This window comes from Xenopus laevis, chromosome 8L (assembly GCF_017654675.1).
Source record: "Xenopus laevis strain J_2021 chromosome 8L, Xenopus_laevis_v10.1, whole genome shotgun sequence".
Lineage (NCBI taxonomy): Eukaryota > Metazoa > Chordata > Amphibia > Anura > Pipidae > Xenopus > Xenopus laevis.
Window position 1 is genome coordinate 89,755,730 of NC_054385.1, and position 20,694 is coordinate 89,776,423.

At 39.9% G+C, this 20,694-nt stretch overlaps 1 protein-coding gene across 9 annotated transcripts in view; it reads right to left on the reverse strand.

The window, feature by feature from the left end:
• Positions 1 to 111: 111 nt before the first annotated feature.
• The window catches only part of ppp1r13b.L (protein phosphatase 1 regulatory subunit 13B L homeolog), a 60,399-nt gene continuing 39,816 nt past the window's right edge, over positions 112 to 20,694 (reverse strand). For 4 of the 9 annotated variants that reach the window (XM_041572132.1, XM_041572128.1, XM_041572131.1 and 1 more), the window contains 13 exons: positions 20,104 to 20,278; positions 19,459 to 19,655; positions 16,816 to 16,980; positions 15,547 to 15,724; positions 13,697 to 13,879; positions 10,218 to 10,387; positions 9,209 to 9,701; positions 7,462 to 8,219; positions 6,653 to 6,793; positions 6,433 to 6,566; positions 4,803 to 4,969; positions 4,154 to 4,353; positions 2,021 to 2,523 (listed from right to left, as the gene is read on the reverse strand). In XM_041572132.1, coding sequence (XP_041428066.1) covers positions 2,482 to 2,523; positions 4,154 to 4,353; positions 4,803 to 4,969; positions 6,433 to 6,566; positions 6,653 to 6,793; positions 7,462 to 8,219; positions 9,209 to 9,701; positions 10,218 to 10,387; positions 13,697 to 13,879; positions 15,547 to 15,724; positions 16,816 to 16,980; positions 19,459 to 19,655; positions 20,104 to 20,278 — 3,003 coding nt within the window. In that variant the 3' untranslated portion in view covers positions 2,021 to 2,481. 9 annotated transcript variants of the gene reach the window in all.

A 20,694-nucleotide genomic window follows, 5' to 3' on the forward strand; every position in this document is an offset into this window, starting at 1 on the left:
ATTCTACATTACATGAGCCACGTTTCTTCCTGTTACAGTTCTCCTGGGAAGAGCCTCACATACTCCACCTGTATTGGCAAATGTGGAAATGAATGGAAACAACAGCTGACATTTCAACATGCTTTAGCAGAATTTTATTGTTAATTTACAAGTGGTTTTGTTTCCGATTGGTATTTTTCAAGACCATTCAGAAATAAGTTCAGTAGTAACAAATCATTTTAAACAATTGTATACTTTCCACCATCACCACAATATATATATATATATATATATATACACACTTAAATGCAAACATGGTAAGAGCATATTCAGCACAGTGGAAGTGTATAGAAATGACACCTATTATGTGCAAGTGTGGGGCCTGACACAGGCAGGAGGATGAAACTATGCTTACTGGTTAGGGAAATTAAAAAAAAAAAATACTTCTGGTAATAAAGAATGAACAGAGAATCTGCACAAAGTGCATGTGCACACCTCACACTACTACAGTGTTTATAACTTAGTGCAACCCTTCCCTCTGCACCTCACTTTCTCCTCTCACTCATGTACATGGCAATCACTTACACACCCCTTTCTCTTCCTATTGTATTCTACATACATCAGATACTCAGTGCTAAACTTTCTTCCACCTTCAAAGCCTTTCCTAACATACTCCTTCCATCCCGCATCACATTCTTGTTCATTCTGCGGGTTGTAGTCCAGCAGCAGCTGGGGGTCCCTATTGGTCTGTAAAGACAAGGGCACAGAATAATCTCTCATGCCTCAAGCCAATAACAATCATGGAGTTTGTTTGCTTACCTTCTTTACATTATGGCTGGCCCACTAGTCCTCCATTCACAGAATGCCTGGAGTTCAGAGAAAGCCGAAGCCGTTGAAAAGCCGCCAGTTTGGCTCCTACACAGAAGAGCCCTGATGTGCTTTATGAGCAATGCCAAAACCAAAGGGGACGGGGTTAGTGTTCATTTTGGATGTCCCAGATCTTTCACTGAGCAACTCGTTTTCAGGCATTGTGAATTTAAACTCTACTCAAGAGGGTGTATTTTTAGCACCTGCCTTTACACTTCATTTCTTTCCACAAGCATTTCTAGCAGCCTTCACCTTCAGGCAATTAAAACCCACAGGGACTACTAATTTAAAGGGAACTATTGCGAAATTAAAAATTGAATATAAGCTTCGGCATACTGAAATAAGAAACTATCTGAATACTATCAATTAAATATTCTGTACTGTTTCTGAAATAATTAAGTTTATCTTCACTATTCCTCTCTCAGCATCTGTTTGTCTTCATTATATCTCCATGCAGGAACTGGGTGTGTCCGATAATCATTGACAGTTAGATCCAATGTATCTTATAGGGGGGCTCCTTTTGCCTAGGAGATGTATTAGAGCTCACTCTATTAAAATCACCTTTCTCTCTACATGCAGAATTTGTGCAAAAGGCAGTTATTTTGTTAGATTTTGTTTGTACTTTAATCAGTTATTTGAATGAGCTCTAATTCATCTGCTAGAAAAGGGAGCCCCCTATAAGAGACATTGGATCTAACTGTCAAATAATATCTGACACCCAAGTGCTGCATGAAGACAGAATGAAGAGAAACAGATGCTGAGAGATATACAGTAAACTTGATTATTTCAGAAACAATGCAGATAATGGATTACATTTACAAAGTTTCAGTATGATAAAGCTTATATTAATTTTTCATTTTTGCAATAGTTCCCCTTTAACATCTGCCCATACGTGCTATTGGCACATCCTCCTGTCACTCAGGATCTCACGGTTCACATCCATTCCCAATTCAAACCTGCATTACTTTATACAACTTTCACACAAAATAAAAACGCTAAACACAAGCAGTGTGTGTCCATCTGTCCATCACTCTGCCAGTCACACACATACAGCACATGGCTGCTGCTGCTGCTGCTGCAATTGGTCACTTAACAGAAGCCTTCTGTTTGGCTTATAACGCTTGCACTCATCAGAAAATGTGACCAGAACAAGCAAATGAAAAACACAGTGATGTTTAGTGCCAAATGTGGGTATAATAACTATAATAAAGGAGCAGCTCCTAACAGAATCACGGGCACTAAAACACTACTGGCATAAGCAAGCAGGGCAAGGGTGCATGGAATGAGGCAGCTTGCGGTTGGTCTTATTTACAGTGGGACAGTGGCTGTCGTACCAGAGGACAGAGTGTTGTCGAACCTTTCATTAGAAATTCCAGTCAACTGGACGACTATTACATGTTATAGTGTTATCAGCGACTGGTTTGCACCATGGCCGATGTTGAGAGAAATGGGATTTTTCTATGGCTTGGGATATTGGAGGAGGCGCATACACATTTTGGCTTTTGAAATGCTGTCCTTTCCAAATAAAGCACCATTCAAGCTATACTACAGCTGCAGATCCTTATGAAATGTGTTCAGCGAGTGGGCGAGTTCTTGTGCATCTTCCAGTGGGAGCAGCGAACATGATCGCGGGCTTCAGGCCAGAGTTCGCTGTCTGGGTTTGATCCGTGGGCACAGCTGCAAAAGGAACAGAATTCACATCAGTGTGGGGGATCTCCGAACTGCAAAAGGAAGAAAGCTTCATGAAGAGAGATCGCTTCTGATTCGCTAAGCCTTTAAGAATGACACTTGTTACTCAAAAGGTGGGATAAGGGTACAGGGGCCCGAGGTTGACTTTAGATCTTCAGGCCTCCTGCTGAAAAACAGAAAGCTAAGGGCGAGGTCACATGGGGGGTCTTTAAACGCATTCGAAATTTTTAAAAAATTTACATCAACCACACGCGCATGTGTTTTCCAGCTGTCGTTTTCTTTTCCCAACATGCATTTTCTCATTCCCCTCAGAAGAATTTTAGTAAACTTCTGTGAAGAAAAGGCAAGCGGGAAAGCAATTTACATGCAAAATGTAGCCGGACTGATCGGCAATACGCAACATAACTACGTCACCAGCATACGATGCCGCAAATACGCAAAATACGTATACGAGTAATCCATCTCACAAGAAAATACTCTGCATACTTCAGCAAAGTGTGTTTCCAAACCTGTGGATCCCATAGAGTTCAATAATATAGCTTTTCATTGGTGTATTGGCGTTTCTGCTGAAAAACGCAAATACTAGTGTTATGTGGCGGATGGGAATTGCTATAGATCATAGTCCATTATTTTCAATAGGACTTCATTTTGTGAGTTTTTACGCTCAAATACACGGTTTTAAAAACATAACATATAAACACCCGTGAGACCTCACCCTAACAAGCGAAGGAAAAGGTAGAGCCTCATCTAATAGCCTCATCTAATAGCCTCATCTAATAGCCTCATCTAATAGCCTCATCTAATAGCCTCATCTAATAGCCTCATCTAATAGCCTCATCTAATAGCCTCATCTAATAGCCTCATCTAATAGCCTCATCTAATACCCTTATATAATACCCTTATCGGATACCTTTAACTAATACCCTTAATCATTTATATAAAAACACCATGGGTCTAAAACTGAGCATTATTGCACTGCACGGTGCTATCCTGATGCCCAAGTTCCAATGTGTTGTTCCATTACAGATACTTCTTTACTGGCTAGTTAATTATTTACAGCTATTAACAAGCATACAGCTGCTGATAGCACAGGCAACACTCAGTGTTACAGACACTCCATAACAACAGAATCTCAACACTAACACTGTAAATTAGATTCAGTGCAGCAAGAGCTAGAGGTAAACCTAATGGCACACTGATGTTTTTTGTGCTCCAAACATCCCTGTGATTGTAAGAGAATGTAGTAGTAATGGATGGAATTCACCAGTCAGGACCACTGTAACCATATTAACAGGTAATCCTAATTGGACAGTTCACCTTTAAATTAACTTTTAGTATTTTATAGAATGACCACTTACTTGCAGGATCCTCCAACATGGCCGCCTCTGGTAAGTGTTGCCTTAGAAGCAGATTCCCAGAGCATTGCAGCTAAACTATAAGGGCTGCCCCAGTGAAACATGAAAGATGAGACGCAGAGGTGCAGACCATGGAAAGCAGCATCTTTTACATGGAATATATTGGTAACCCAAGGGGTAACTAAAGTCATCACATAGTTTAGACAAATAAGGCAGCCAGTCCTCCAAGTGCTTATATATAAAGTTAGAGAAGAAGTACCTACCCCAAGTAGATTTTTAGGCACAAATCCCTCCTTATCATTGAGACGGGCCCACCACCATTCAGTTTCCACATCATCCTTGCGCTTGACAATGGAAATGGCATCTCCTTCTCGGAATGAGAGTTCGTCGGCATTCTGGGCCTCGTAATCCCACAGAGCATATACCAACCCTTTATTCATCACTCCAAGCTTCTCCTGAACACCTGGGGTAGTGAGAGACAGAGCAGATCTGAAGTACTTGTGGTGCAACACACCCTATTGTGTTTGTTATGAATGCTGGGGATTAGTGATGTGCGGGGTGAGTGATATCCAGGGGGTCAGGCAGGTTCTGGCCGACCTCACAACTCCATTTGTGGGTGGGTTCAGGTTGAGCTCTTCTACCTGCTCTCCCTGCCCGTGACCTTACACTGCCGGCTTCCTGCTTCTGTTTTTATAGGCTTGTGCTTGCCCTGCCCCTTTAGTGATGTCACCAGTGGGGCAGGATGTAGATTGGAAGTTCCACTGGGCCATGGACTGTATGTGAATGATGTACATAAAGTGCTGCATAATGTTAATGAATATTATCTGTTCATATAACTAAGAGCAGGGATTGATACAGATACAGGCATAACAAAGCAATGATACAGGTTATCAGAAAACACCCAGAATTTACCATATAGGAACTGGGAACACTGGATATAGCCCTCTTCCATCTCCTCGCACTTGTCTGCAGCAGTCTCAACGTCACTAATAGTGGTAGCAAAGATGGCTGCTCCACACTCCACCAGCATCTTGCACAGGTGAACACTATTACATGAAGCTGCACAGTGTAATGGGGTCCTGAAGAGAGACAGAGACTTCAATAAAGGATATAGATTGCTGACCCGAGGGACAAGTCTTAGGCCTCATGCACATTTGCTAATGTACCAATTATATTTCATGTTAAAACACATCATGATCATCAGGGACGTAACTATAGAGGAAACAGACCCTGCTGGTCAATACCAGAGGGGCTGCTGTAATATTCCATAGACAGTCACTATTTATTGGGTCCATGGGTGGCTGTTTGGGCCTCTGTGTACTTGAAATGTCAGGGACAATTTTTAATCCCGGTCCTAATGTGTGAGGCCCTATAGGCACTTCCCTTCAGAGCAAACCCAAACATGATAAGAAACATTAATACGTTGCAATCATTTATTCAAGAAACAATTAGTTAGCTCTGCAATAAGTCAGTGACATGAGGGTGTGAGCAGCTGCCCAGTGATGCTAGTATTGCAGCATAATTCCAGCATAATATCCCTGGGACCAGATTGGGCATGACCTGCAAGAAATAGGCTGGACTAAGATTGTCCTTGGCCTGAAGAATACAAGGTTGAAGAAGCTTGAGTGTAGCCTAGGGGAATACACGTATTAAGCACAATCATATTTGCAGAAATGAGGCACAGCAGCTAATTGCTTTGGCCAAGACGTGCACATATCACTGGCTGCAGGGATTTCTAGCTTCTCTGCTTGCTAGCTCATATGCAACAGAAACACACACACACAATATGTTATTTTAGTTTATAACTGAGATGCACAGATATAAACAATGGGACATTTTACATGCCAGTGTTGACAAGTAGTAGGATGTTATGATACCTAATCAGTATGAGGAGGTTATTAATACAAGCTTGTTTTACTACACATACAGTATAATGAATGCTGGGAACTACTGATCCCATATATTGGGAGGCTCGTAGGAGCTGAAATGCTTTTGTCACCTATAACTGAAGAGGAGAATTGCATTCTTTATTTAGAATAACCAGTTAAAAGAGCCAGAGGTGCTGCCACTTCAGTGGATTATTTAGGTTACACATTGACTGCATATTTTAATCCGTACAAAGGAATAAAAAGCTTAAATACCAGTAAAAACATTATCAAACCAAAGACAAATACACAGCCGTATAATGGTTCCCACTTCCTTTCTTGACATTTCACGAACGTTTTGGTTTTTGTATTGCATTGTATTGAGTCGCCAATATTTTTTTTACTTTATACCATTTAATAAATTCATGGCTTGGCACCTCTGGGGGGACAGTGCAGATTTAGGAAAATGCAGGTGCAAAAAAAAAAAAAAAAAGTCTGGAGACGCAAGCAAAGAATATGAGAGAGAGAATGTTTAGCTGCATCATGGGCTGAGTGTTTATGGAACATACAGATGGAAACCAAAAGAAGAATGTCCGTAGCACTGGAAACAAGAAGCAGCCTAGATGTAATGCAATAGTAACATCCAGCAAGCAGAATTATGAAAAGATGTCACTTACCACCCATCACTATCTGCTGCATTCACATTTACACCAAAATCAAGCAAGAACTTGACAATATGGTGGTGTCCCGCGCACACAGCATTGTGTAGGGGTGTTATTCCTTCATCATTGGGTTTGCTGGGATCTTCCACCTGAGGCAGATAAGGGTGGTTGGTATTAATCCAAGTGAATTAGTATTCATTAACTCTGCAAATCACTGGACTCAGTGCAGTATTACCTCATAAATAATCCTCTGTACCAGGTCAAACTCTCCTTCTAACGAAGCATCGAGCAGTAAAGCCAGGGGATTAAATCTCACTCTGAGCCCATGGCCTGTCCTTTCTGAATTTGGCTTCTTTAGGTTAGTGCGTTTAACCTGCTGGGAAAGAAAAAACAAAGCAATTAGGCGTGATGTGCCCACAGTTCTTAAACTATAGAATCACTTCCGAAATACATGTTTATTAATGAATGTACATAGTTACATATCAATTTGGGGTTCTCTTGGGATAACCCTTCTGGTATCCGACAATGCCTAGTCTATGGATATCAGATGGGCCTCCTGCAAAGCTCATTGTACTATACAGAGAACAGCACAAGTATCACTATATGAATCAAAATATATATCCATACATTTGCAGTAACAGAATATTCTTTTAACCCACCTAAACACACTCACAGGAAAAATAGCGAGCATTAAACTGGTAGGTTATTGTATCTCTAAAACAAAGGCTGAATAGCTTATAGTACCAAAGAACTCCAAAGCTGGCATCATAGCGTGTGTTGGAAATAAATTCCTACATTGAATAAACCATACCTCCTCCACCAAACAGGAGAAATCAGTAGGGTTTTCTGCATATGGTATAAAGTACAAACCAAATATTTAGGCTTCAGATATCAGACAACAGTTAAAGAATAATATGAAAGTTCTAGAACTAAACTGGTTACCCTGTACCCCTTGACTCCTCAAAGGCTAAGAGTGTGCTCCAAGGCAATGCAGATAATGCAATAGTGTTCTCCTAATAAACCACTACGTCTTGACTTCCTTACCTGATGCATTGGAACTGGAACGCTGGGTGATGGCAGTACCTCCTCTTTGACTGGAGATGCAACTTCAAGAATTGGGCTTGGTGTTTTCTCATTAGAAGGGGCTATAGCAGGATTATTATTGTTATTGTCTTCGGTTGATTCAGAGATGTGGCTTATGATTTCATTGCTTGGAGGTTCCTCCGTAATAGGAGAACACAACTTGTTGTCATTATCATCTGCCGATTTCTGAGGTTCAGGAAGAGGAGGAGAAACTACCGCAGGATGGGCGGAAATAGGTACTTCTGCATTTCCGTTTGTGTTGTTGTTACCATTATCTACATCTGTTAAGGTGCCTACAAAGTCTTGAGAGTTGCTTTGAGGGTAAAAAGGTGCAGTCTCAATTCCCCCAGCAAGAGTATTGAAGCGCTGATACAGCAATTTCTGTATATTGGGTCCACTTGGCCCCTCTGGCTCTGTTATGGAACTCCTTTTCTTTAGGGGTCTAGGTGCATTGGCTAGTTTTCGCCTGAGGGCTTCAAGGTCTGCATCACTTTGATATCTCATAGGTGAGTGAACAATAGGTGTTAGTTTGGTGGGACTAAGTGGCCGTGGAATACTTTCCACACCACCGTTTTCCCCTGAAGGGGGAACCCCCTCAACACCGGGTTCTTTGTCCATACTGTCCACTTGACCGTGTGATGTTCCAGGTGATGCCCCATGCATGAAAGGTAATGGTGAGGAGTTATTCGATCCCGACTGTACAACGGGTTTTCCATAAACTGAAACAATTAGAAACAAAAGAATTGTTTTAAGATAAACAAAAAAAAAAAACAGTGCATAGGAAACTATCACATGCTATTTTATTGAAAGAATACCTTTAGATGGAGACTCATTTGGCATTGTATGCTCTTAATAGTTAAAAACTGAAGAGGTTGCATATATAAAATAACTGGTCAGTCTATACTGTTGCCTAATAAGACAAGTCCCTCAGACTCTTTTGTATAGTTTTCACTCCGGTGTTGCAAATAGTTCCGGTTCTAGAACTCCAGCCTGCTCATAATGGGACCCTGCATGTTACATTAGTCATGGTTCTTGTCTCTGGTGAAATGGGTTCAACAATGAGCAAATCGATTAGCAAATGTGAATCATATTTATTGACCTGCTGGTTAAACCAGTTGTTACTTGAGTTAATCAACAAATGAAAACCACTAATCCTGCATCAAAATCATATGCTCTGGGCTACTAATATAATCCAATATAGTAAATTTGAACCAAAGAATTTACAGACTAACCCTATACATATTCTGTTAACATTTTAAAACTGAAAAGTTTGAAACTATAATTTGGCAATAATTTACGGTTTGCTCTGTTTGCCCTAAAAAATAGCAGGGTTGGCAGGTGTCGTCTTTCAATCCAGTTAATCTTGTCTTCTAAGTGATCAGCAATACTGTGGCTGATCTCTTTGAAGAGTAAAATTGTGGAACTAGTTCCTACCAAAGTGCTGATTATTATATCAATTGTAATGTCAAAAATAATCATCTGATTGTCGGAAGGTCGAAAGAACTATGAGAAATATGGGACTAGTCGGCAAATAATTAGCATTTATACCTCACGCAGATGAACCATCCTGAACAACCATCTAACAAGTCAAACGAAAACAGAATGAACATTCCACATGTTGAATAACAACTCTATACCATTTGTAGTACTGCATGCTGAAAACATAAGATATTAACATGAGGTTGAATTTGAATTCTATTGTTATTACCTGCTTTAACTGACTTATTTAAGGTGTTATATACAGCTTGCTGGTAGTGCTTTGGTGGAGCGGATTGTTGGAGGTACATAGAGTAGATGGAACTGGAATTTACTGTCTGTGGACCTTTTCTAGGAGACTGTGGTCGTGAACCTTTGTCTGCTAGAAAAGGCCTAATGGCCACAGTTAAAGGTGGATCAGGCCTTCCATCAGTTCCAGGGAATATAGGGGAGGAAGAGGGTTGGTATGTGGGGCTTGGGGGCACCGATATCCTCTGTTGTATTTGCTGTGAAGAGCCGGGAGGATGGACATTGCTTGTGGAAGCTAAAGGAAGAGGCCTCGGTCGGGTTGTAGGCCCAGATCCAGGTCTTGGCAGGCTTCCATCCCTTCTTTCCAATGAATTTGTTGCACTCAGAGGAAGAGAATTCTGGTACATGCCATAGTTATGTGGAAGTGTTTTGCTCAACCCTGGCATCTGCGTGGGAAGCTTTCCTGCGTCAGCAGCCTGTGAACCATAACAAAAATTAAACATTTCATTCTCAATGTGAGATGAATGCCATTATATATTACTTACTTTACAATAAGCTTTCACTAAAGATAAACTAAACATAGAACCAACCTACCTGTGTTTGCAAACAACGTGACAGTTTTGCCAAAACCTCTGTACTGTTTCCTATACTATCATCTGCACAAAAATTCTTGATTTACAGACAGGTAAAGTAATATTATAAGACAAGTAATATTATATTCCTATGCTACTTTCTTATTCACTGTATTCTTCATGTGTGAACAGACCATCAGGGCAATGGTCCACAAGGAGATTAATTGCCTGCTACAAATCTCTTGCAAATGCTTTCCCACCAGCGATAAAGTGAATCGCCGGTGGTAAAACCCATGAGTTGCTTCAGTCTTCTGAAGTTGCCTGAAGTTTTCATTTGAGGCATCGGGAAAGCAATGAGCTTATCCATTAGAGAAAGCACACATAATGATTTGTAACAACATTGTGTACAAGAGAACGTACCAATTTCTCATTGGGCCCAGCACCTGTCGAAGGCATAGGCTGGCTTGATATAGTGGCAGATTTGAATGGTGCATCAGTATTGGAATCCTTCCAGTCTGGGGTGCCGAGTTGGGGTGGCTTAGCCACAGATATAGCATTTTGCTTCAGAGCAGGCCAGGTGGCATCATTTGCTTTAAAATGCACACACACAAACAAACAGGTTAGAATATTGACAGATCAAAGGTTACAGTTCCAAACTACACCGAGATGAACATATGTCAATATAAAGCCTGTGAATGATTCCACTTTAGTTAGATAAAATGACATTTTGCATGAATTAGATTGAATTAAAACGCTGTGTTTATATAATTAAATGCATGCATATAAATACAACTTGTCAATTAAGCTTTAGTGATTGGATAAAAACAAAAAATATTATTATTTTTACTGTGTATCATTACAAACTGAATTTCCAAAAATTATACATTTTTATTTTATATCATTAGAGCTGAATTAAAACTCACACCCCCACACAGATTATTAAGTTTGTGCTGCGCCATAGCAGAAAGTAAATTAATAGTTCACCCTTAAAGGAGAAGGAAAGGTTAAAACTAAGTAAGCCTTATCAGAAAGGTCCATCTAAATATACCAGTAAACCCCCAAAGTAATGCTGCTCTGAGTCCCCTGTCAAAAGAAACAGCACATTTCTTTCCTTCTATTGTGTACACATGGGCTTCTGTATCAGACTTCCTGCCTTCAGCTTAAACCTCATTGCCCTGGGCAAGAGCATGCTCAGTTTGCTCCTCTTCCCCCTCCCCTCCCTTCTCTACTGTAATCTGAGCCCAGAGCAGGGAGAGACTCAGGCAGGAAGTGATGTCACACCACGTTAATACTGCAGCTCCTATCCTAAACAAACAGAGTTTCTAGAGCTTTTTACTCAGGTATGGTAAAGCATTCTACAGAATAAATATAGTATTCTAGCTTGCACTATTGCAGCTAATCTATTGGCAATAAAATGCCTCTGTAGCTTTCCTTCTCCTTTAATAATGTAGCTACTTTAGAACAGCCAGAAAGGAGGTTTTTTTTCTACATTTTTTTTATACCACTGGACTTTTATGAAACTCGTGCTAGTTACACTTTTGCAATGGTTGTAAATAAAATCATCTTAACTTCCTCATAGTCCTCTTCTGAGCACTTTTGTAAAATCATTTTCTATTTTTAACTGTTTAAAAGATTGCAACAGTTTTATCCTACTAAATGGGGTTTTGAGCTTGGAAGCCTGAGGGTTAATCATAACCGATAAGGGAAAGTGTAGGGGAGAAATATACAGAGCTTATTATCTCACTTTTAACAGTCAGTCTTCATTCCAGAGGGCAGGATGGGAAAAGAGAGTAAAAAAAGAAAACAAATGGCCTTTTATCATAAATGGGAATTATCCAGATAAAAAGCGAAAGGCAAAACACTATTTATCTGGCTCATGCTGAACATAGGTGTGTGCTTCCCCTTTAACTCCTGTTTGTAGCTGCAGGTAGAGGGGGTGGAAGCAGATTCCGCATATATATACTGTATATATTAGGAAGAGCAATGGAAAGTGACTGCAATGCAGAAATAACATTTGCTTCAGTAGCCTGCAGGAGAAAAACAGCCGTTTTAGCAGCTCAGAATGGCAAACTGTTGTAGCCGATTCATGTAAATGGCAGAGCAGTGCTGAACTACAGAAATACCACTAAAATATACAAAAACACAGCAAGTTTCTTTTATTTATTTAAAATTCTTATACAAGTTTATAGGGCGGATCGGGTTCACTGGAAAGCCTATATTGTCAGCAGTTGCCACGAAGCAGAACAAGTCACATGTCAAAACCAGTTGTATTTACATAATCAACTTCGTTCTCTGGAAAATGAACTTGCTGACAATTATAATTGTATTCTTCTTGCATTTCCCAATTAATGCAAATAAATGGTTGTTAAGTACTTTGTGGTTTTATTTAGAAAGATGAAATTATTTTGAAAGCAATTAAAGGACAGATTGTAGGGTCAGTGATTTTCCATACAGAGTAGACAGACAAACTGTTTAGTATTTGCATTTCTGCAGACTGTGAGGAAGAATGGTGGGAAGCAGCATCGAGGTCTGACTGTGCCCAAGTGGATATCTTGGATTGGCTGGTCCCTGTACAACACAAACAAAAGGTAAAGAAACCAAGTCTACTCTGCAGCTGGCAGGGCAAATATGGGAATTTAGTCTCAGCATTGCTGAAAGCCAAGCACTAACAATAATGTGTGGCTGGAAGTAGTAAAGGCATCCTTGCTGTAAGTGAATGCCCTACATCTGTAGGTTACATCGCTGCAGTGCATGAATGCATTTGAATAGAATGCACAGAATAATGGAATAACACGCACAAGACGTTTATGTTTAGTTGCCAAAAACAAGGTGCTTGAGTCAAGCAGTGCATTTGTTTCTGAATCCTAATTTGCATATATAAATTATGGGCAAGAAGGTTGAAAGTGTTTGTTTGTGTGATGAAAAGTCACATGATTCTAAAGGTGGCCATACACGGCCGATAAAAGACAGAGTCGGCAGCTTATTGGTCCGTGTATGGGGGGCTTCTCCGATCGATATCTGGCCGAAAATCTTCCAGATGTTGATCTGACGGAACTAAAAATCTTGTCGGATCGCCGACCGCATCTGACCATTGATGTGGTCCCGCGATCCAACCGCCCATTTACCCTTCATTATGATCCAATCGTTGGGCTCTAGGGCCCACGATCGGATGAAGCCGATATCGCCCAACTCAAGGTAGGCATATCGGGCAGAGATCCGCTCGTTTGGCAACATAATTAAATGAGCGGATCTCTACGTGTATGCCCGCCTTAAGGCTTCAGATTCGGCCAGGTGCAAGGATCCATCCGATTCCAAAGCTTGCTGAAAAAAGATGAATCATGGGAAAATACCAAATGGAATCCTTACTTTTCATGTGACATCCCTAGTTTGTAGTGATTTGTTTTATATGAATATAGAAGGTTACAGCAAACATGAGATCTATTCCCCCATTTCCAAGTTAGACTTGTATAAAAGTTGCCCCACTAGGGATCATGTGGACTTTTTTCTTATGAGGGCTGAACATATGTACCTTCAAGGTATAGTTTTTTGGGGTATTTGTAGGCCAATACTAGAAAGAGGGGGGCAGGCTGAACATCTCTTCTGTACATATAAAATACTATGCTCCCCTTTGTAGTACTTGCAATGTTTTGATGAACATTAACATAATACTAACTACAGGCACTGTGATTAATGTACTTCAGCAACATTTATTTATAGAAGAAATAACAAGTGGCTGCTCCAGGCATTCGCTTGAGATGCTGAACAGATTGGAAGATGCAGCGGTTAACCATCCAGCCCATGTATTCCACTGATTTGTTTGCAAAGCCTTGAAGGGTCAGTTATATTAGTATATAACATAAGGTCAGCCAAGCAGAACAGATGCCAGTGAGCAGACTCACAATGCAGGGTGTCAGACAGAGCAGGTGTCTGATGAATGACAGTGTGGTCAGAAGGCTGAAGATGGGCGGTGGAATATGACTGCACAGGATCCACAATGATGTCTAAATCTGAACTCTTCCAGAGGCCTGGAGATTTTCTCACACACCCACTGTCTGCTGTTACAGGAGCAGAACAAGGCAGGGCTGGCCAACAGAGTCCAGCAGAGACAGAGAGATATCACAGAAGGGAAGAACACAGAGAAACATACAGACCATGGACATAAACACATTATAGGACAATACTATGAATAAAGAAGAAAAAGAATGAAAAACACCATGACACTGGGGAGCGTTTATGTACAAAGTTTGAACAATCCTAGATTTCCCATGATTAAATTCACACCCTTTATGAAGTGTAACAAAGGCACAACTAAAACTTCACTGGAATGTGATGATAAGCACAGCACTGGATTCATCTATATGTTTTACTTCAGGAATCCCAAGGCAGCTGAACCAGACGGTCCTGATCTAGGCCATAACTAAATATGGGACTGTCACTATCATATATTTACATGGGTTTCCACTGAGAAGTGACCACGGTCCCATCAACTACTAATAATCACAAATGTGTAACTGATAAAAATATACATTTGCAGAAAAACTATGGGGAACAAGTTTAATTAGTTACTTATTACAAGTGAATGTTTAGATTATAGATCATCCCAAATAGTTCCTCTGTCACAATACTGTATAAAAGAGAAAAAATACTGCATTACTATAGGTATTATTTACACAGTAGAACTCCCATTTACTTCCCCAGATTTTACATTTTCCCTGAACTGATGCTGGTGTTTCACGCTCCTGCACAGCAAACTGCATCTTTTATTCTCAAATTTGACTCCATTTTGATGCAGTCCCATGCTGACTTTAAAATTATGTATTTCATTTTATTTTCATTCCTTATCTGTATATTTACATTTGCAAATAAATATATATAAAAGTGGAAGCTGACTCCTGGATTAACCTTGTTGATTCAACTATACCCAAAATAAAGCTTACCCATGAAGCGAGAGGCGCCGCAGATAAATTTCAAAAGATATGGAGTCCTTGGTGGGAAATGGGACCGGGCGTGCAACTGAGAATTTATCATGCAACCGGATAATATATATATATATATATATACTTACACTATACCTGTAATGTCTTCTGATGCTAACTTACCCTCAATCTACGCTGTACCAATTGAAAGCAAATAATTATGGACCAGTGACACATGTCTTAACTATGCACATGTTTGTGGATATATTACTTTTATTTTTTCTTGTTTGTAATGTTTATTAAAAGCAAATAAAACATAACCTTTAAAAAAAAAAAGTGGAAGCTGTTAGAGTGAGTCCCAACAGAGGCAATATCCATATTCAAGAAAAGAGAAAGGGCTATTATTAAGTCAAGACTAGCCAAACAGCTCACACATTTATGTAATCGCAAATATGCAAAGAAGTAATGATGTTTACACTTATAATCAAGTAAACATGGTTTTACAAACAGCAGATGCAATAAATTCAGTCTGCAGGGGTGGATAAATGCATAGGCTACCCAAAGCTATAGCCTAGGGGCTCACCGTGGTCCCTATGCTTTTTCAATTATTATTTATATTTTCTTTTAATATTCATTTTTAATTGCGCTGCTGGGTCCTGGGTATGCATTCAGACCCAGCAGTAGCTTAGAATGGAGGCCTGTGGATATAGCCTAGAGACCCCACATCTCATTAATCCACTACTGTCTGAAAGGCTTCAATCCCAAACCATATAAATTATGCTTAAACTAATTAAAACGTATGCTATACAAGTGTGATCAGAAAAGAAACGTACCAGATTTGGAGCGTGCGTGTGTAGCGCTAGCAGCAAGGGACAGGGTCTGTGGCTTCACTGGGTCAGCAGGCATGCTATAATTAGCAGTGGGCACTTGTATGTAGGGCCCCACTGCTGCCACTCGGCCAGATGCAGATAAGGTAGACTGAGGAGATGGAGTTCCATTGATGCGATTCAGCTGTAAATGAAAAGACAAATATGTATCAGCTCACAACTTCCTGCTGCACAGATTAATATTGGCATCACTGCAAATAACAATAGATATCCATCTATTTAACTTTTAAAAAGGGAAGTGCCAAAATCAGATAGTTATATAACCAAGAGAACAATTAAATGCATTTAGGTAAATATCTGCACATCAAACACTTTTTTCAGTTCAGTTGGTTTCAGATAGCTCACTAGAAATAAAGCCAATTTCCAATTACTTTGGATTTTCTATTTGTGACCATATTTCTAATAATGAAATGTTAAGTGTCATTTTTCACCTTCGGAAGCAGCTCGGGGGGGGTCGCCAACTCTTTAGCTGTTTTAAATGGATTTATTTTTGATACACTTGTTATCTCTGTCCCTGCTGAGCAGAATCACTGAGTTTCATTACAGGCAGCAGATAGAATGGATACAATAGTTGCTAATATTCCACAGCTGAGAAATGTATCAAATGAATGTAGCACAGTTCAGATGCTCCCAGACTGAAATACCAGAGACAGGAACATTTAACTTTAAGGTTTAGTTCACACCAGTAGGGATGGGCGAATTTTTTCACCTTGTTTCGCCGAAAAAATGACGCATAAAGACTTGTATGCCGTTGTGCATCAAAATAAAAAGACGCGGCAAAAAAATTTCGCCGCACGACCACATTTTTTTTTAGACACCCATAGACTTTAATGGGCGTCGGTGACATTTCGACAACGGCAAATTTTTGGCGAAACGAAACAGGTCAAATTCGCCCATCCCTACACACAAGGAAATTCTCCCCAAACTGCCCCGCATGTCTTCCCATCCGATATAATGAAAAGTAGCCTGCGCTAAAGCACATGCGGCGCTTCATTTTCCGAAGTCGCCCGAAGTTTCCTTGTGAGGCAACTTTGAGCGACTTCCGAAAACGATAAATAATAAAAGATGTAAGGCAACTGATAGAAGTCTTTGTTTATGGTTAACAATCTGAAAACAACTGAACTGAAAAACTGCTTGGAAGGAGAACAACCCCTTTAACTAGACCAAAAAAAAAAAAAAAAAAAAAAGGAAGGTCCCTTCAATGGTTTATCTTACGGGAATGTTTTCTTTTTGACGTGCCTCAACTTTCTTCTTGTAGAGACGCTCACGCAGCTCATTGATCCGTTTGTCCATTATTGTGACTTCAGTGTTGCGCTTGTTTAGCAGTTCCTTCTGCTGGTGTAGTTTACTGCTCTGTTCCTGGTTGAGACGATTCCTTATCTAAATTATACAAACATAAATCTCAGTTCCTTAGAACTCAGCAGCACATAGAATAAATGAAAATACATCTGGATGGAAAAAATTATGTAAATATGGTCCACACCCTTCCTCCCAGAAGTAAATAATGGGTAACACTACTGGTAGGTGTTGGTGGTCCAGAGACCTTTACCTGCACATGGAGAAAATAAGGCTCATTATTTTGCATACAGTTCTTAAATTGAATTTAGTGCTTTAGATTTCCTACACACAGGCATTTTTGAGGTGCATTTGAGAAGCAGGTTTAGAGCACCTAAACACATTTTTTAATTATTTCCATTATACCCATGCCTGGTTGTACTCTGTGCCCTTTAGTATGCTAACTACAGTGATATTCTAAGACTATTTGCAACTGCTCAGTTGTTTCTGGATTTTAATTCAGTCTTGTCTTGCTCTGCAGATTTAAGAATCAGGGCACATGCTCAGATTAGGGAAGTTTAGTCGCCCCAAAAAAGAAGTGGAGATATGTCTCTGGGCGTCTAATTTCCCCGAATCTGAACCTGTTCCCTGACCCTTAGAAATGTAAACTGTTAGCTGGTTCCTAGGGTCCCACTTATCTGAGCAAGTGGTCTCCAAAACTAAATGGACCTTTAAAAACTGTAAACTCTTGCAAATAGGGTCCTCTAATCATATTCTACTCCGTAATATCTTGTTAAATTTCGGTAAGATCCTTGTTTGTTATGAATTAATGTAAAGTGCTGCATAACTTGCTGGTGCTATATTGGGACCGGTTATCCAGAATGCTTGGGACCTGGGGATTATGGATCTTTCCATAATTTGGTCATGCTACTAGAAAATCATGTAAACATTAAATAAACCCAATAGGCTGGGTTTGCTTCCAATAAGGATTCAGTTTATCTTAGTTGGGATCAAATACAAGGTAATGTTTTATTATTACAGAGAAAAAGGAAGTAATTTCTAAAAATGTTGATTCATTGATTGTAATGTCTATAGGAGATGGCCTTTCTGTATTTTGGAGCTTTCTGGATAATGGGTTACGAATAACAGATCACATACCTGTAATTAAATTTACAGCAACCAAGTACAGAGTTTTAAAGTACAGATAATGATCTACATACATCTATTTATGCTAGAGGTTAAGTTGAACTTAAGTAGCCTCTTTAAAATAAACAGTGCTTTTTCAGTTCTGTTCAATTGCATATTTATATGTTACAGCCCCCTGGGCTTTTGCTAGTAAAATCATATCTTTATTTGGATGTTGGGCCTTAGGCTAGAATTTACAGTGGTGAATGTGTAGTAAAGGAATGTTGAACATTTCATAGATAGCACATGACTAAAATTACTGGGCTGCACAGTTTAATCTTAAAGGGATATTGTCATGGGAAAATAATTTTTTTCAAAATGAATCAGTTAATAGTGCTGCTCCAGGAGAATTCTGCGCTGAAATCCATTTCTCAAAAGAGCAAACAGATTTTTTTATATTCAATTTTAAAATCTGACACGGGGCTAGACATTTTGTCAATTTCCCAGCTGCCACAGTCATGTGACTTGTGCCTGCACTTTAGGAGATAAATGCTTTCTGGCAGGATGCTGTTTTTCCTTCTCAAGGTAACTGAATGTGTCTCAGTGGGACATGGGTTTTTACTATTGAGTGTTGTTCTTAGATCTACCAGGCAGCTGTTATCTTGTGTTAGGGAGCTGCTATCTGGTTACATTCCCATTGTTCTTTTGTTTGGCTGCTGGGGGAAAAAGGGAGGGGGGTGATATCACTCTAACTTGCAGTACAGCAGTAAAGAGTGATTGAAGTTTATCAGAGCACAAGTCACATGACTTGGGGCAGCTGGGAAATTGACAATATGTCTAGCCCCATGTCAGATTTCAAAATTGAATATAAAAAAATCTGCTCTTTTGAGAAATGGATTTCAGTGCAGAATTCTGCTGGAGCAGCACTATTAACTGATTCATTTTGGGGAAAAAAAATTCCCATGACAGTATCCCTTTAAAGCAATGGCTGATGATATCAACCCTTGCCAGGAAACTGATCAGGATTTGCATAATTACTGGCAGAGGATTTAGAGCCCAGCCCTAAACCTCAGCAATGTCTCGTGGCAGGAAAGGTGATCAGTAGGTGTAAAATTCTAAGAGTCCATACTTTCGGTAGACAGGTTTTGAGCCCAGCCCTTAAACAAACTGGCAGGGAAGGTGATCAGCCGATGTAACTATCAGCCAGAACTTGCCAAAAAAACACGTTTGCAGTCTAACCAAGATAATTTGAAGCAGCAGTGCATTCACAACAAAGAGAAAAAAAGGAATGGTGAGCAACACATTTAAAAATTGTAGACAAATAGGTTTATAGTTCTGAAAGTGGGACAAACAGATTATAATGGTAAAACATTAGTTGTTCCTAGGCAGGAATTTGACAGAAAAGTAGCAAAGGTTGTAAGCAATTTTGCCATGCTCCCCTGGTATTTGCCACAGCACCTGCAATTCTTGATATAGCTTTTTCAGTTCTAGAGCAGCTGGCCCTGTCAACTGTCCGTTATACGCTTGGAACCCATTGAGCTTCCCTTTCCTCAGGTCCTCCAGCTGCTGTGTCAACTGCTCCACTTTCAGAACTGCCGTCTGCAGCTCTTGCTGCTTTTCTTGAAACATATCGGAGATGTGTTCTATTTCAGCAGCTGTCAAGTAAAAGAGACACAGACTAAATACAGTACATGTCACTGGTTTCAGTAAATGTCAATGATTAGCAAAAGGAATAAAAAAATAAATAAAAAATGAGTAATGCATGGTAGGGCCCTCTTCCCCTCTTAACTAAACGTCTATTGATTGCTTTGTATGTAATTCTGTATCTTCAATGTATAACCCCATTTATTGTACAGCCTTTGGAATACGTTAGCGCTTTATGAATACATTTTAATAATAATTATTGGGGCTGACAAAACAAAAACAGATCATTGAATTCACTCAACCATAGCAATACTTCCAAATCTCGGCCTGTTAGTAGAGTTTCAGGCGTTACACAAATACTGTTTGGTTCTTCTAAATGTTTTCCTAATGCATGACAGGACAACATCTGAAAGCTATACATGTAGTGTTTTGAGTGTGATGCCTTGTTGCCAAACCTACACAGGTTTCCATTTATGACTTTGCCGTAGTCCACTTGGCCTCTGACTGTGCGGATCTTCTTCAGCTTGTTCTCTTGCACTTCTACTCTCTCTCGGAGTTTCTGAAGTTTTTCACTCTCTGATACCGACTGAAGCTGACGTCGTTCCTGTTGCTTTAAATACCTTAGACGCTGCTCCTGCCAATGGAACAAGAAGTTGTGTTTAGATGGGAAAGGTTGCTTTCTTGATCGCTCAATTTAAAAAAAATAAAAGGTTTATGGTGTGCATACATGGAAAAACACAATAGCAGTATAAACAATGCTTTGTCACGTGTGCAGCTTCCTCTGGTGCTCATTTCCTAAGATCAAAACCCCCTTCCTGAAGCGGCAAAATGGCTCCCTGTTGTCTAATTGCCAGCTTCCAAAAGTAAACTATGAGAAGCAGATGAGCCATTTAGAGATAATGGACAAATGTTTAATGTGATGAGCAGACAAGGTACTATCACTGCCAGACACAGCCCCGTGCAACAACACAGAAACATATTATTTAGCAGCCAAAAGAAAACAAGTTCATGGAAACTCGTCATCATCAGTGCTGCTGTCACTGCACTCCT